Below are 14802 nucleotides of genomic sequence, written 5' to 3'. Positions count from 1 at the left end.
AAAAAAAAAAAAAAAAAAAAACAGGAGAGAGAAACAGAAAGAGAGAAAGAGAGAGATGCTACTTGACATTTTAAAGACCAAAAACTTGCAGTAGTAAGAATACACTCTGAAAGCATTTTAAAACTTACATTTCACTGGCAAAAGTAGGTAACGAGGAGACATAGATTCAGTGCAGGATTTTATATACAATAAAACCTAAAACTAAACTCCACCAAAATGAAATTGCAATAATAGTCAATGCCTGGCTAGAAATCTCCCTTTGCACTATGAAAAAGGCCACAGTACAAGAATTAAATAATAGCAAGAATGCAGTCTACACACTTTAGATGTTTAGGAAAACAACAGTTTCCAAGCACCGCATGAACACGTAATTAACCGGAGATAATGTTAAAGCAAGGTCTCTACAATTTTGCATTAGGTTGTGCTTCAAATAGTCTATAATATGGACTTGAACTAATTACATTTTATTGCACTATAAATTGGATGTTGTCATTATACCCAAATGTAACAAATAAGGCAGACTTTAATTTATCTGTAGATCTCCTTGGATAAAAAATAATTTAAAAATACGTAAAATTGAAAATTTGTGTACTTGTTTATAGTGTCTCTCTGTAAATGTGCATTTGACCAAAGAGATTCTATCCAAATAATGAGAGAAAAACCCCCACAAATAGCATCTTCTGTTTTAAAAAATTCTTGGTTTGTAATTTTTTAAAAAGTCATAAAGCCATTGGCTTTCATAGACTTATTAGGACACACTCATCTCTTCATGCATGCTTCTGCTAGTGTCCTAAATTTGGGCTCCAAATTATCCAAAAATTCAAGCCCATCTTCTTCTTGTCGTTCACTGCAACACCCTACAGACCCAGCCACCGATCCTCTTCCTTCATAGTTGTATGTCAGGACATAGTCTTGGGCATGCTTGTGATTTTCATCTTGATTACACAGATACACTTTCTGCCAAGAGGAAAACACAACGTTTTATTATTATTATTTTAAACACCAAAACTTACTAACATAAAAGTAATTGCTTTGATTTACCTTTCACTGTTTAATTTTTAATCAGAGTGTGTCCTCTAACGGATTCCTACACATAAAAAATGCACATGATTGGTCTGTTTCATACATCACACTATAAATTCAGTATAGCATGTTTCTAAAAGTCACGCATGTGGCAGCAAGTATACAGGTGTTCATTTTACATAGTCATTATTTTCCCTTTCAACATTTTAGCTGAAATTGACATGCATCCATTAAACTGAAGACAAATTGATGTGGGCTCAGATCTTCCCAGACAGACACAGTGATGGTACATGCTGGTCTTGCTGGTACCACATTTTTGGTTTCTAAGGCACAAGTTGTCAGATGGGAAATATTAGGACAAAGCCATGAGACAGTAATTTAATATCATCACACACTATTTAAGTAATTCTTTCAATTAAAAAAATACTAGGGCAAGTAAATAACCACTTAAATCTGAACATAACTAAATCAAAATTGAGGAAAAATAATAGCTTTCAATTAGTAGAATTAGTAGATTCATAATTAATTGAAAATTATGGTCAGAATCCAGTTAGTTATTTATAAAGTTTAAAGGAAATTAAAATAGATTTGTAGGCCACTTAGGAAAACTCACTTCACCAAGACGGGGCTGAGTGAAACTATGCCACTCCGAGTACGTGTATCTGCAGTTGTCCACCTCCGTGTGTCCTCCCCTGCAGGAGTCCAGGGTGTGATGGTGCCCAGCCCCCCGGCAGGATTCCAAGGTCTGATGTCCTCCTTTCACCATTTCGATGGTCTCCTGGCCGCCATTTTTGACTCCTGATCCCATGGTGCCACAAACTCCCTGAGCAGAAGCACCCACAGTTTGCGTTGTGAAGCCATTCGCAGAATACTGAAATGAAAACAATTTGCATTAGGAATAATTACAGAGAGAAACAAAAAATTATGAAAAAGAACAACATCAAGCGGATAATGCCATTTTTGTGTGTGTGTGCTAGAAGATAAGCTCTCTGAGAGCAGGAACTAAATCTATTTTGTCAATCCTGTGTACCCAACTATGGAAATCCCATAATTTAATGTAGTAGCCACACAAGCAAACTGTCAAGTGGTTGGTACCTGGAGATAAATTAGGAAGCCTGATGTATATTCCTTCTTTAAAAATCTCTTAGAATACCTGCCCAGTGTGGTGGCTTATGCCTGTAATTCCAGCACTTTGGGAGGCCGAGGCAGGTAGATCACTTGAAATCAGGAATTCAAGACCAGCCCCGCCAACATGGTGGAACACTGTCTCTACTAAAAAAACAAAAATCAGCTGGGCATGGCAGTAGGCACCTGTAATCCCAGCTACTCAGGAGGCTAAGGCACAAGAATCGCTCAAACCTGGAAGGCAGAGTTTGCAGTGAGCTGTGATTGTGCCACTGCACTCCAGCCTTGGTGACAGAGTCAGACCTTGTCTCAAAAAAAAAAAAAAAAAAAAGCCTCTTAGAATACTGTACAACTTTAATTCTTCAATCCTTCTACATCTCACACCTCAAAATAAACACTGTTGTCTCACATATACTTACTCTGCTTAGTTTAAATTAATTCCTTTTTACCTGACTAAAGCAGAAACAGAAGTGATGATCAATATTTCCATTTAGTATCTAGTTCAGTTACACTTCAACTACATCAAAAAGAATAAAACTGTAATTGCCATAAAAATCTTGACTGCAGTAATAAACCCTTGCCATCTAAATATATATGAATAAACTAGGCAGGGAAAATAATGAGAACGCTAAAGCTTTGGCCACTAGTTATTTACATTGCGTTTTTGGAAACTCTAACATTATTTAAATTTTTGTTTTTCAGTACCTTCCTGGATACTGTGATGCTTTTGTTTTCTAAATATTTCTTGCCCTAGTCATCAATTATACTTCTTATAGGGTATTTACTTGTTCCTCTTCCACATATTGAGCTAGAAAGCAAAGTTGGAGAAATAGCTACTTGCTAGCATTGCTATTTCATATATTTGGCCCCAGGCTCTTTCCTAACCCATATTAGAGCCAGAAAGAATCTATTAAAGTTCTTCCCACGATGATCAAAGCTTGTAGTGATTTTATTGTTGCCAGAAAAAGTGTAAAACCATGTTGGTGAACCGCGAATAATTAAAAGCAGCATTTTTACAGCACAAACAGCAGTTGAAATACATACAAAAGACAAGGCTTAAAGTTGAAACCATGAATCATTAGAAGTAGAAATAACAATGACATATTAAAGCATTTTCACCATTTAGTAACACACTATGGTCAAATTTAAATACCATATATCGCCATGTAAATCAAAGTCATTTTATCTGTTTCAGGGGACCCATGACATTCTATGGTAAATTGCCCGATACCAAAAGAACTTTTCTGAGAAAAGATGAGTTTAGAAGGAATACGCATTATAAGCAAATTCATCCTTTGTATTTATTTAAAAACCCAGATTACTTACCACTTTGTCATCTCCAGGGGCTTCTGTGTTGGATACAATTAGGTTCTGCTGGGCTAAATCATCAGGAATTACTTTCGGTTGTTTAGATACCCCAGAAGCCCCACAGACTAGCGTAAACAGGATGCCTGGAGGAAGAAAGAAATATACTTGAGTTTATCATAAAATAACGTGAAGTTATGTACAATGGTTAATACACAGATAAATCATAAATTAAAAAGTGCATATTAAAAGGAGACAGCTTTCCTGGGATTGCTTATGTCAAAGCAGTATACAATAGAAAAGTTTAAATAGATATACTATTTAAACTTTTAAACAGATATGCTATAATTATGTTACATGTTCTGTTTCTGCATTGAATTTTATGTCTATGATAACTGGGAAGACACTAGAACTATACATAAATGCACTTAAAATATGTAAATTAAATATATTTATATATTAAATAAAGATACAGCTACATGCAAATGATCAACTATAGGAAATAGCACTGATTCTTAGAAGGTGTCTTGAAAGTTGCCAGGCGTGCTGGTTCAAGCCTGTAATCCCAGCACTTTGAGAGGCCGAGGTGGGCGGATCACTTGAGGCCAGGAGTTAGAAACTGGCCTGGCCAACACAGTGAAATCCATCTCTACTAAAAGTAGAAAAAATGAGCTGGGCATGGTGGCGCACACCTGTAATCCCAGCTACTCAGGAAGCTGAGGCATGAGAATCACCGGAATCCGAAGGCGGAGGGTGCAGTGAGTCGAGATCACACCACTGCACTCCAGCCTGGACTCTGTTTCAAAAAACAAAAAGTGTCTTCAAAGTTACTTCAAAGGGTATTATTTGAATTTAAGAAAAGACTTAAGACTTACAAAAGAGCAATGCTATGCCCAACAATATTGCAAGGATGGCCCACTTTCCAAGTTGTACTCCTCCACCACCAATCCTTGGATCTGCACGATGTGTGCAGTCATTTTCGGTAATGCAGTCACACAGTATAACATCCAATGAAGTGACACTAGACATGCCAAGTCTATCTCTCACTGTTATAGGTACTACATATGAGCCAAATGCAGGGTCATTCTGATAGGAAAGACGTGCTGCTGTATCTGAAAACATAAATAAATAAAACCAAGCATTATACAATGTCACTGATTTCTTCTGAGCATAAATAACTCATTATCTGATAGTTATCATATTTTCCTAGAAACAGATATTCCTGATGGGATGGCACAGCTACTAGAATATGCTAAATGTGAATGGATAGAGTAGTTCCAATCTATACCCATTGCAAATATATTGCATATAAAAGTTTGTCTATGCTGCCTCTTAAAGTCTTTTGGCTCTTGTAATAATATATTTTATTTGTCGGTAAACAAATCCTTCCTTTCGTAACTAATAGACTTGTTAATAGTTTCTACCATATCTTGAATACATTTAATTAAAGCAGTGAGTGTACATTTTCTTTTACACATGCTTCACTGAAGTAATAATCTGAAATTCTGAATTCTTTACTTTGTTTTCAAAAATTGTGCCAAATAAACATAAATCCTTGTGACTTACTGTCAGAGACTGATTCTGACAACTTAGAACACCCCTGACAGTGACTACATTAGCAGGTCATGAGTCACACAGCTGGAGCTGCATCTCCTGGTCCTAAAGGATGAAGGGACCAACTGCACATGTCTTAGTTTTGATGTAGTTTTCTTAAAGGCTAGAAAATATCTAGAACCAAAAGCTCATACCGATTCTTTTACGGCTTTTATGGTGCATAAGCATGATGATAGGGTTTTTACGCTCATGTGTTAGACGCACCTCTCTCAAACCTTATTACAACATCAGTACATTACCTGTATGACATGAATTTAGAAGAAGAAAAAAATAATAAAAAACTAAAAAAATTTTTAGAAGTCAACACAATCTTGGTTTCGGAGACTAGATATATTACTACTCTAAATGCAGATACCTGGTGCCATAGAATAATACCTCTCTCACCTAACTTCCCAGCATGACATTCTTATTTTCTGCATAGTATTTGAAGCTCTAAATACAAATTTGAGTGCCTGGGTAAAAACACATTGAATTAAGTCAATTTTAAGAGAAGCCACAGTTAACCCATTAAGTCTATTATGTAAGAAATTATAATGAGACTAGCAAAACCAAAACTTATAATTCCTAATGTGTCATGATGTATTACATGCATTATCTCATTTACTCCTCCAAATAATCCCTTTTGAGTAAATTGATGCTCAAAGACAAAAGATAGCATGGTCAGATTTACATAACTAACAAACAGTGGAGAGCCAGCATTTGACACTAAGCTTATCTGAATTCAAGGCCTCTCTGGGGTATGTTCTTCTTAAAAGTTGGGTGTTTCCCAAGCTTACAAATGATTACCCAGACAAGTAAATCTTTAAAATAAGAAAGATTTTGACAAACATACAGCTGCCAAAGTTTTATTTTGCTAAGTAAGACTATTGGGAAAAAAATGTCCACCTTCTATCAACACTATTTAAAAATGAATATCATGACACCAAATAAGTAGAAAAGAAAAAAAAATCTAAGAATAAAGTTAATTCTTCCTCCCAACCCCAAAATAAACTGATAACCCCCTGAGACACACACACATACACCCCAGAATATTGTTTAAAAAGCTGAAAATCTTGTTAGTTCACAGAGCAGGATCCAAGACATAGTAGCTTAGCTTATTTCTATAAGTCTTCATTTTTCTTTCCTCATCCTGTTCTCCCTTTACGTTCCCTCACAACCTTTCTTTTCTAATTTGTCATAACAGGAAATTGAGGGATATTCACTCAAAGCATGGGGCTGAAAAACATTCAAGGGCATTTGAAAAGCAAGCCCCATTCAGTGGTTCTAGAGTCACGAAAGCTGGTAGACCACGACGCCACGGTCCATAGGCAGTGTGAGCGGGAGATGGGGAACATGCTGAAGAGTTACGGGCCGACTAGGGAGTGAGGCAGTGGTGATAATGTAGACAGGTTGCCTTCATTTTTGCCATACTTATCACTGTAGATCCTTCTGGGCTAAAGACAAAAGTACAGATGGGGAACCAAGTTAGGGGAGAATCCCAAGGAGAATACAATAGACACGAAATAGTCAGAAGTCAATACAGTGGCAAAGAGGAGAGAGAATGTGGTGGACACTGTGGGGTATATCAGATCCCTTTTCAGTGAAGGACTTACATCCCAGCTGCTTGGGAGGCCATCAGCACCTTCCGTGATTGTGCCTTTTTGCCATGGGCAGCCCACATACAGTGATGGGGACCGATTCAGCACCACTCTGAAGGCCCATTTAGCTCAGACATCCCCTGGGGTTCACTGAGGTTGTCATTTGGCTTATGCTGCAGCTCGACTTCTCTTTTTGTCTAATCCTACTTCTCCTCCTTTCAAAGCTACTGATCCCAAGCAAATTCCTTAGTCATCATTCTGCTTGAGATGCCCTGTCTCAGGGTCTGCTTTCTGGAGAGCCAACCAGTAACAACTGAGGACTCCCTTATGACCTAGGAAACTATAAAGAAACCTATGCCAATGGGAGGTACACAAGTTAGGAAGTGATTGCATTAGACCCAGTCTGAGAGAGAGAGAGAGTGTGTGAGTATGTGTGTGTGTCTGTGTGTGTTTGGAGTGGGAGTGAGAATTCACAACACACCTAAGGGAATCTCGGCATAGGATTAGAGACACACTAGAGAGATCTACTCCCAACACACAAAAACTGAGAAACTTTCATTGGTGGTTCCCACATGGTGAATTTTCTCCTATTTCATACAAAAAAAAAAAAGTATTGCAGACACCCTGATGTTGAAAAGGACAAAGCAATGTTCAAAAATATATACCATTAATTTCATTCAGTCTCCACATTCTCTGTACGTCTGAAGTAGAACTCTCCAGACTAAAGTCAAAGGGTGGGCCATTGATGGGCTCATCAGGATCAACCGCAACAATCTCCGCAGATGACATGGTGGGTTTGCAGATGATCACTGTCTTCTTAGGTATGAATGGGCCGTTATCATTCACGTCTTGAAGTATAATGCCCAGTGTCCCTGTACATGTTCTCCCTGCTAGATAAATGAAAATAAAAATACCTTTTTTATGTTTTGAGTTTTCACCACAAAATTATGCACTGAAAACATTGAAAAATATTTATTAAGCACCTATGATGTATAAGTTACAATGATAAGCAGTCACAAGTTATGTCCTCAGGGAATGTTAAAAGAAAAATATTATTACTTTCATATGGGTTGTACAATGACTGCTATTAAGATGTGTTTATTCATTCGCTAAATTATTACTGCATTTTATTAGAGGCAAGTTTTGGCTGATTTGTGAGAAGAGGAAGGAAGAGAGTATGAATGAGGACACTTCTGGCATATTTAAAAGCACAAGGAAATTCAAGGAGATGGAAACCCACGTTATACACACCCATGATCTGGAGACAATGACAGGAAAGGTAGAGAGGTGAAAGCTGACACGGAAGCAGGAGCTAAGGGTCTTTGAAAGCCAGACTAGGGAGCTTAGAGTTTGTTGGATAAATAGGTAGCACTTAGGTTTTGGAGCAAAGAAATTAAAGTTATGTATTTGAAAGATTGTAACAAAAATAGTAGATGGGAATATTCGAAGGGCGGAAGACTCCAGGAGAAGAAAATTACTTGAAAACTGAAATAATCACTGTGGGGTGTAGTCTAAGTAATTCACCTATCTGTATATTCAATAGAAACTTACAGGATAGGTGGGGTGTGGTGGCTCATGCCTGTAATCCCAGCACTTTGAGAAGCCGAGGCGGGCAGATCACCTGAGGTCGGGAGTTCGAAACCAGCCTGACCAACATGGAGAAACCACCATCTCTACTAAAAATACAAAATTAGCCAGGCATGGTGGCACATGCCTATAATCTCAGCTACTCGGGAGGCTGAGGCAGGAGAATCGCTTGAACCGGGAGGTGGAGTTTGCAGTGAGCAGAGATCATGACATTGCACTCCAGCCTGGGCAACAAAAGTGAAACTCCATCTCAAAACAAAAAAGAAAAGAAAAGAGAAAGGAAAGAAAGAAACTTACAGGATAACTACTTTATATAAAGAACTGCATTGGAAAATCTGGGGAATTCAAAGATGAAAGAGCCATGGACCCCTGCCACTAATTATTAATGCAGTTATGAAGTCTGAAGCTGAACACAAGCCCAGGAGTTCTGTCTCTAAATCACTCATTCTTTCGGTTTCAAAAGAAGGCTTTCAACACTACAGGTGGAAAAGAGAATTAAAAAACCCCGTGCCACCCACTGCCTGGGCTGTGTCTTATATGAAGCTGCTAACCTCGGGAGGCTCGGAGATATGAGCACAGCCCTGAAGTCACAACCTCAGCCAGAGCACCTGCAGCACAGCAATTAGATTCATGATACATCCAGCGTCATCACGGGTCAGGAACACTAGGCCACCAAGTTAAGAATTGGTTCTAAACCATGGGCCACAGAGAAAGAGCAGGTGAAGGTAACTACAGGACTAGTAAATATGGGCAAAGTTGGAGAGAGGGAAAAAATAAAAATGGAAAGCAAAGCAAACACTTCTCATTTAATATAAGTCTGCAAACTAAAATTCCCAGATAATCAAGACTAACACTAAGAAGGAAAGCCAACAAAAGCACCAGTCAAAAAATTAACTCATTCTATGCAAGACATCTCTGAAACAGGTATGTTTAGAATCTTCAAAGACATAAAGAGGGGTAACCAATTAAACAAGAATGAAATTACAGCTCAAATTCCAGCAGAAAATAAACAGCAACATTCACCTACCAGGGATTCTAGAAAAGAGAATAGACAGAATGGCAGAGAAGCAATATTTAAAGAGATGAATAGCTGAGAATACTCCAAAATTAACGAAAACCATGGCTCTTCAGATTGAAAGTATTTTCTGACTGCAGAACTAGACAAATATAAATAAATCCACGGCATACACTTTGTACTAACACTGTAGAACTCAACTTATAGTACTATAAGAGCTACCTAAATATATTACCTACAAAAGGACAATCGCTAACTGACAGAACAAGAAGCATCAGCAAGAAGAGATGCCAGAAGATAATGGGTTAATAGCTGCACAGTGCCACGGGAAAGAAGCTGTTGACTCAGAATCTTAAACCAAGTCAAAGTATCACTTAAGTATGAGGCCAATATTAAATTATTTTTCAGAACAACAAAACTGAGAGTGTTTAAAATTCACATTCCACAATTGAAAAAAAAAAATAGTAAAGGATGTACTTCAGCAAGAAGAAAAAAGAACTAGGAGAGAAAACAATGAGAAGCAGGAAACAATGCAACTACCTTCCATTTTTGGACAACTTCGAAAAAGAGTATTTACATCAGAAAAAGGAAGCAGGTAGATATATATTTCATCTATCTGGCATATGTTTCTATTTACTAGAGCAGAATAATTTCTGTCTCTCAGCTTCTCCTGTTCTCATGTTATGTGGTGCTACCTTGCTCTCTCTGAAAATTGGGACTGCTGGTGTCTTGAACATTTCTTTCCCTTTGAGTCCACACACACAATTGAGAGCACGTGCCTTACCTACTGAATCTGGTTAATTGTTCTATCTTTAAAAATTGAACTCTACAGTGCTTGCTCTTCTACAACTGGCATAAATGCTTCAATTCCCTTCCAGTAGATGTTTACAGCTGCTCACTGATTAAACTCCATTTTTTTTTTTTTTTTTTTGCACATTGTGATTAATAGCGACGTAGAAGAACATTTAAGACCTCAGATATCTAATCCACTGTGTTTCATAGCTGTTTTTCATCTGTTGATGAGTTACATACTGCTTTATTCGTTGGAATGTCAGCATAAAATGCTCATCTTCTAGTAGTAACATAATTCTATATGGGCAAATGCTAATTCCAAATATGAAGTCACATGAGGTGCACTATCCATGGTTTCACACTTTATGTGCATGACACTCTTCGGTCAAATGTTTTAAAACAGTTGCAAGTAACCCCATTCTAACAGCTGGAATAATACAATAGAAACATTAATCTCAAGCTCAACTAGATAGAGGTGATTCCTGGGTGAAACTGCCAAGAGAATTTAAATTAAGAAGTTAAGAAGGAAAGATAAATTGAATTTAAAGCTTAAGAAATATATATGTTTAGGAGAGGAGAAGGCAGTTAAGACCAGAAAGCATGCAGGAATGTGTGGGCAAGTTTAGACATAGAAGCCTTGAGAGAGTTTTAAAAAGAGGAAGCAATTGCTGTGGAGATGTAGGTGGGCAGGAAGTGAGCACCAGCCCAAGAGTGCAGTATCCATGAGGAGAGGTTTCCATTAGGGAGTGGCAGGGAGAACTCAAAGGAAATTAGCCAGTATAGATTTTAGAAAAAGGTTTTTCAAAAAATGACACACTTTTGTATGATCTCAGTTCATTCAATTCGCAAAGTAAAAAGATGTGGAATTGCTGATTCACAATTCCCTCACAGACAGTAACACAGTGACTCCCACCCTCCTCAAAAGAAATGAAGGGCAACGGCCTCATTACACATTTATTCTATGTCGCAGTGATGATGAGCAGTGCCCCATCTCAATTCCCTAACAAATATTTGATTTCTCAATCATTCGAACTCCTCTGCAACAGAGGAGAAGGTCGAATAAAATTATAGGCAAAATTTCTAATTTCAGACAGCAATTTTTATCTCAACTGTCAATCAACTATTTCCCAAGTGCCGTTAAAAAAATAATGGATTTGAGTTTCATGTTATTTTGTTTTTCTTTTCATTTGCCTTTGACCAACAAGTATTTCTTGGCAAAAAGACATGAGAATCTGAGGGCTTAAAGGACAGTCTTTAATTAGTTAAAGATAAATCAATAATGATTACAACTTTAGCAATTTAGCAAACTGAGTCATTTATCATTAATTTACAGAGAACTGGAATATGTAAATCATCTTCCAAAATCACTTCTAAATTCTAATTTTGCAAGTTATAGTATAATAACTTATGTTTGTTATAGTTCACATACTTATTTTACAAAGACACAAAGTCCAAATTCATGTTATAGAAATTATATTTTATGCACCAAACACATCTCATATATAATCATCATACTCATATTTCTCTCAATTTTATTGAATGCACAGAACATAATTTTACATTTTATATGATTATATGAATTCATAGTGTTTGTCTCTCTAATTTTATAATATACTATTTATTTACCATCATCATAAATATACCATGAATTGTTTTAATATAATGTCTTTAATCAGAATTCTAACCCCCAAGTAAATTGTCAACTTCCTGTAAAAAGTTATAGCTATTTTCCAGGACTGCACTATGTAAGTATGTTCTCCCTGTAATGAACTTTCCTACCAAAGTGAACACTTTAAGCAAAATAAGTAGATACATTGAAACAATTTTTTTTTTTTTTTGAGACAGAGTCTCACTCTGTCATACAGGCTAGAGTGCAGTAGCGTGATCTCGGCTCACTGCAACCTCCACCTCCCGGGTTCAAGCGATTCTCCTGCCTCAGCCTCCCAAGTAGCTGGAATTACAGGTGTGTGCAACCATACTCAGATAATTTTTAATATTTTTGGTAGAGACGGAATTTCACCATGTTGGCCAGACTGGTCTCGAACTCCTGACCTCAAGTATCCCCAGCCTTGGCCTCCCAAAGTGCTGGGATTACAGGTGTGAGCCACCACACTCGGCAGAAACAAGTTTTACTAAAATAATTTTCTCAATTTTTAATAATTTTAACTTTAATAAATTATGGTCTCAAGTGTTTCTATGAGTAAATTATTTTATAATTACATCTAAAACTGAGAAGGCTATTAGAAAGCAGATATGAGTTAACAAATTATAGTAAACTTCTTACTTTATATTATCATTGAGAGATATGAAAATTGAGTGCATGTACCCAGCTTTAAAACGTATACTGTTGGCTTAAACACTGAAGATGTATGTAGCTGAGGAAGTATGTAGCTGGCTTAAAGACAAATTCTTACCTTGGTCTGATGCAAGGACTGTAATATTATATATGCCATTTCTGATGGTCTCTGCCTCTCTATCCAGGCTTCTGAAAACTTTGATTGATCCTGTATTTTCATCAACGGTGACCCACCCTGTTGGATCAGTTAATTTCTTATACCTGTTGGTAATGATGAATTAAAATAATAAAATTTATCATATGCTAAATTATAACAATGTAACAAAATAAGCTATAAATTTTAAAACTCAAATAGAATGGTAAGTACCTTATGCCACTGCTACTTCTTGTGTCTGGGTCATATGCTTTATATCCATTGCTTGTTGTTCCCACTGCTGCATTTTCATTCATGCGAATAGTCTGTATTGGAGGGTTACACTCAGGGCCCTCATCCTGATCCTGTACATTAACAGTAACTGTTGCTGTGCTCATGGCTGATCTTGAACTAGCCTCTCTGGAAAATGGAGCTTCATTAACTACACCAATTTGCAGGATCACCTGTTGCTTTTCTTCATAATTCAATGGCTACAAAAGCAAATGTATTGAAAAATCAGATGAACTCATTTAATATTTGGCAATGCTAACGAGTATATATAATGTTACATTTGGAAATATGTAAGTGCTGTGTTGGGAATAACCACGAGAATATGAAACATATATCCAGTGATATGGTTTGGCTCTGTGTCCCCACCCACATCTCATGTCGAATTGTAATTCCCAGTGTTGGAGGAGGGACCTGATGGAAGGTGATTGGATCATGGGAGTGGATTTCCCCATTGCTGTTCTCATGATAGTGAGTGAGTTCTCACACGATCTGGTTGTTCAGAAGTGTGTAGCACATTCCCCTTTGTTATCTCTCTCCTGTTGCCATGTGAAGATGTGCTTGCTTCCCCTTTGCCTTCTGCCATGACTGTAAGTTTCCTGAGGCCTACCTAGCCATGCCTCCTATACAGCCTGTGGAACTGTGAGTCAATTAAACCTGTTTTCCTTATAAACTATCCAGTCTCAGGTAGTTCTTTATAACAATGTGAGAACAGACTAATACACCCAGAAATCCAGTGGTGGTGGAAAGAGAGGAGTCCTCCCACTGATTCAGTACTTGGGTAAAGCTGGCAAAAAAAAAGGACAGAAAATTGTTCTTCAATGGCAAATTTAAGATAAGTAGTATAACAGGTATTGATGAAGATTTCAGAGAGTATTTTTTTTTTTTTGAGATGGAGTCTAGCTCTGTCTCCCAGGCTGGAGTGCAGTGGCGCCATCTCGGCTCACTGCAAGCACTGCCTCCCGGGTTCACGCCATTCTCCTGCCTCAGCCTCCCGAGTAGCTGGGATTACAGGTGCCCACCACCACGCCTGGCTAATTTTTTGTATCTTTAGTAGAGACAGGGTTTCATCGTGTTAGCTGGTCTCAATCTCCTGACCTCGTGATTCACCCACCTCGGCCTCCCAAAGTGCTGGGATTACAGGCATGAGCCACCACGCCTGGCATTTCAGAGAGTATTTAATGAGGGTTCCTGGATGTTAATACATGAGATACTTCTTTAGGGGATTCATACTATAACCAATAGTTATTTGCTACACCATAAATTTTAGGACAGCTTGTCCTACCCTCCTAAGATGAATAAAATTATTTGTACCTGGTTTGAGGAAGAGAAAAAAATGGGTAAAATTTTAAAAAATGTTTTTAAGAGGAGAGAGGCAAGAAAATACAAAGCTTATGGGCATCATATTTTCTTTTTTTATGTGTGTCTTCCATTCCAGTTCCTGTCTTAAAGACAGGAACACATTTAATAAAAGGTTTTATTTTATCTTGCCTGATACGTAGTTGTAATGAGAATTAGTGAAACCATGTCCCAGAAGACAGAAATTTTTTCAGGTCTTGGACTTCACACAGATAAATTTCCTTCTGAGAATACCAAGGATTAGAGGAGGGGTTAGGTGAAGAAAGAGGCAAGATTTAAAGGAAATTTCTTTGCTATTTTAAAACAGAGAAAACAATATAAAAACATCAGCTGATTTTCATCATCGTAAGGAAAATGGATTCATCATTTTTTAATCCATGCTCCTTGTGAATATATACAAAAGGAAAATGGCATAGACCCACTGTAAAACCATGTTCTAGTTAAAGATGCAGCAGAAATAAGTCTATAAATTTGTCCAAGGCCAAAGGAGCTCAGATTGCTTTATGCACTAACTCTGGCTCCTGGAATAGTATTAGAAAGAAGTTTTAGAAGTGCTTTCATCTTTGAATGATTGAGGATTTTCATTCTGAACCTGCATGCTAAGGATGTAATATAAACTGAACATGATGAACAAACCTACGAATAACCTCTCCATGGGGCTGACCAAGAGTAACTCTTCGTTTGGGAA

General features: G+C 37.4%; 1 protein-coding gene across 3 annotated transcripts in view; it reads right to left on the bottom strand.

The window, feature by feature from the left end:
- Positions 1–448: 448 nt before the first annotated feature.
- DSC2 (desmocollin 2) overlaps positions 449–14802 on the bottom strand; it is a 38105-nt gene continuing 23751 nt past the window's right edge. For 2 of the 3 annotated variants that reach the window (XM_017858054.1, XM_017858055.1), the window contains exons 10-16: positions 12702–12958; positions 12453–12595; positions 7310–7534; positions 4329–4565; positions 3475–3599; positions 1637–1894; positions 449–957 (exon numbers count right to left, since the gene is read on the bottom strand). In XM_017858054.1, coding sequence (XP_017713543.1) covers positions 760–957; positions 1637–1894; positions 3475–3599; positions 4329–4565; positions 7310–7534; positions 12453–12595; positions 12702–12958 — 1443 coding nt within the window. In that variant the 3' untranslated portion in view covers positions 449–759. Of the gene's footprint in view, positions 958–1041; positions 1088–1636; positions 1895–3474; positions 3600–4328; positions 4566–7309; positions 7535–12452; positions 12596–12701; positions 12959–14802 lie in introns of all 3 variants that reach the window. The other variant, XM_017858056.1, reaches the window with a different exon arrangement.

This window comes from Rhinopithecus bieti, unplaced genomic scaffold (genome assembly GCF_001698545.2).
Source record: "Rhinopithecus bieti isolate Rb0 unplaced genomic scaffold, ASM169854v2 scaffold_44774, whole genome shotgun sequence".
NCBI lineage: Eukaryota > Metazoa > Chordata > Mammalia > Primates > Cercopithecidae > Rhinopithecus > Rhinopithecus bieti.
The sequence above is the reverse complement of the archived record's forward strand: the minus strand, read 5'-3'. Positions and strand labels throughout refer to the sequence as shown.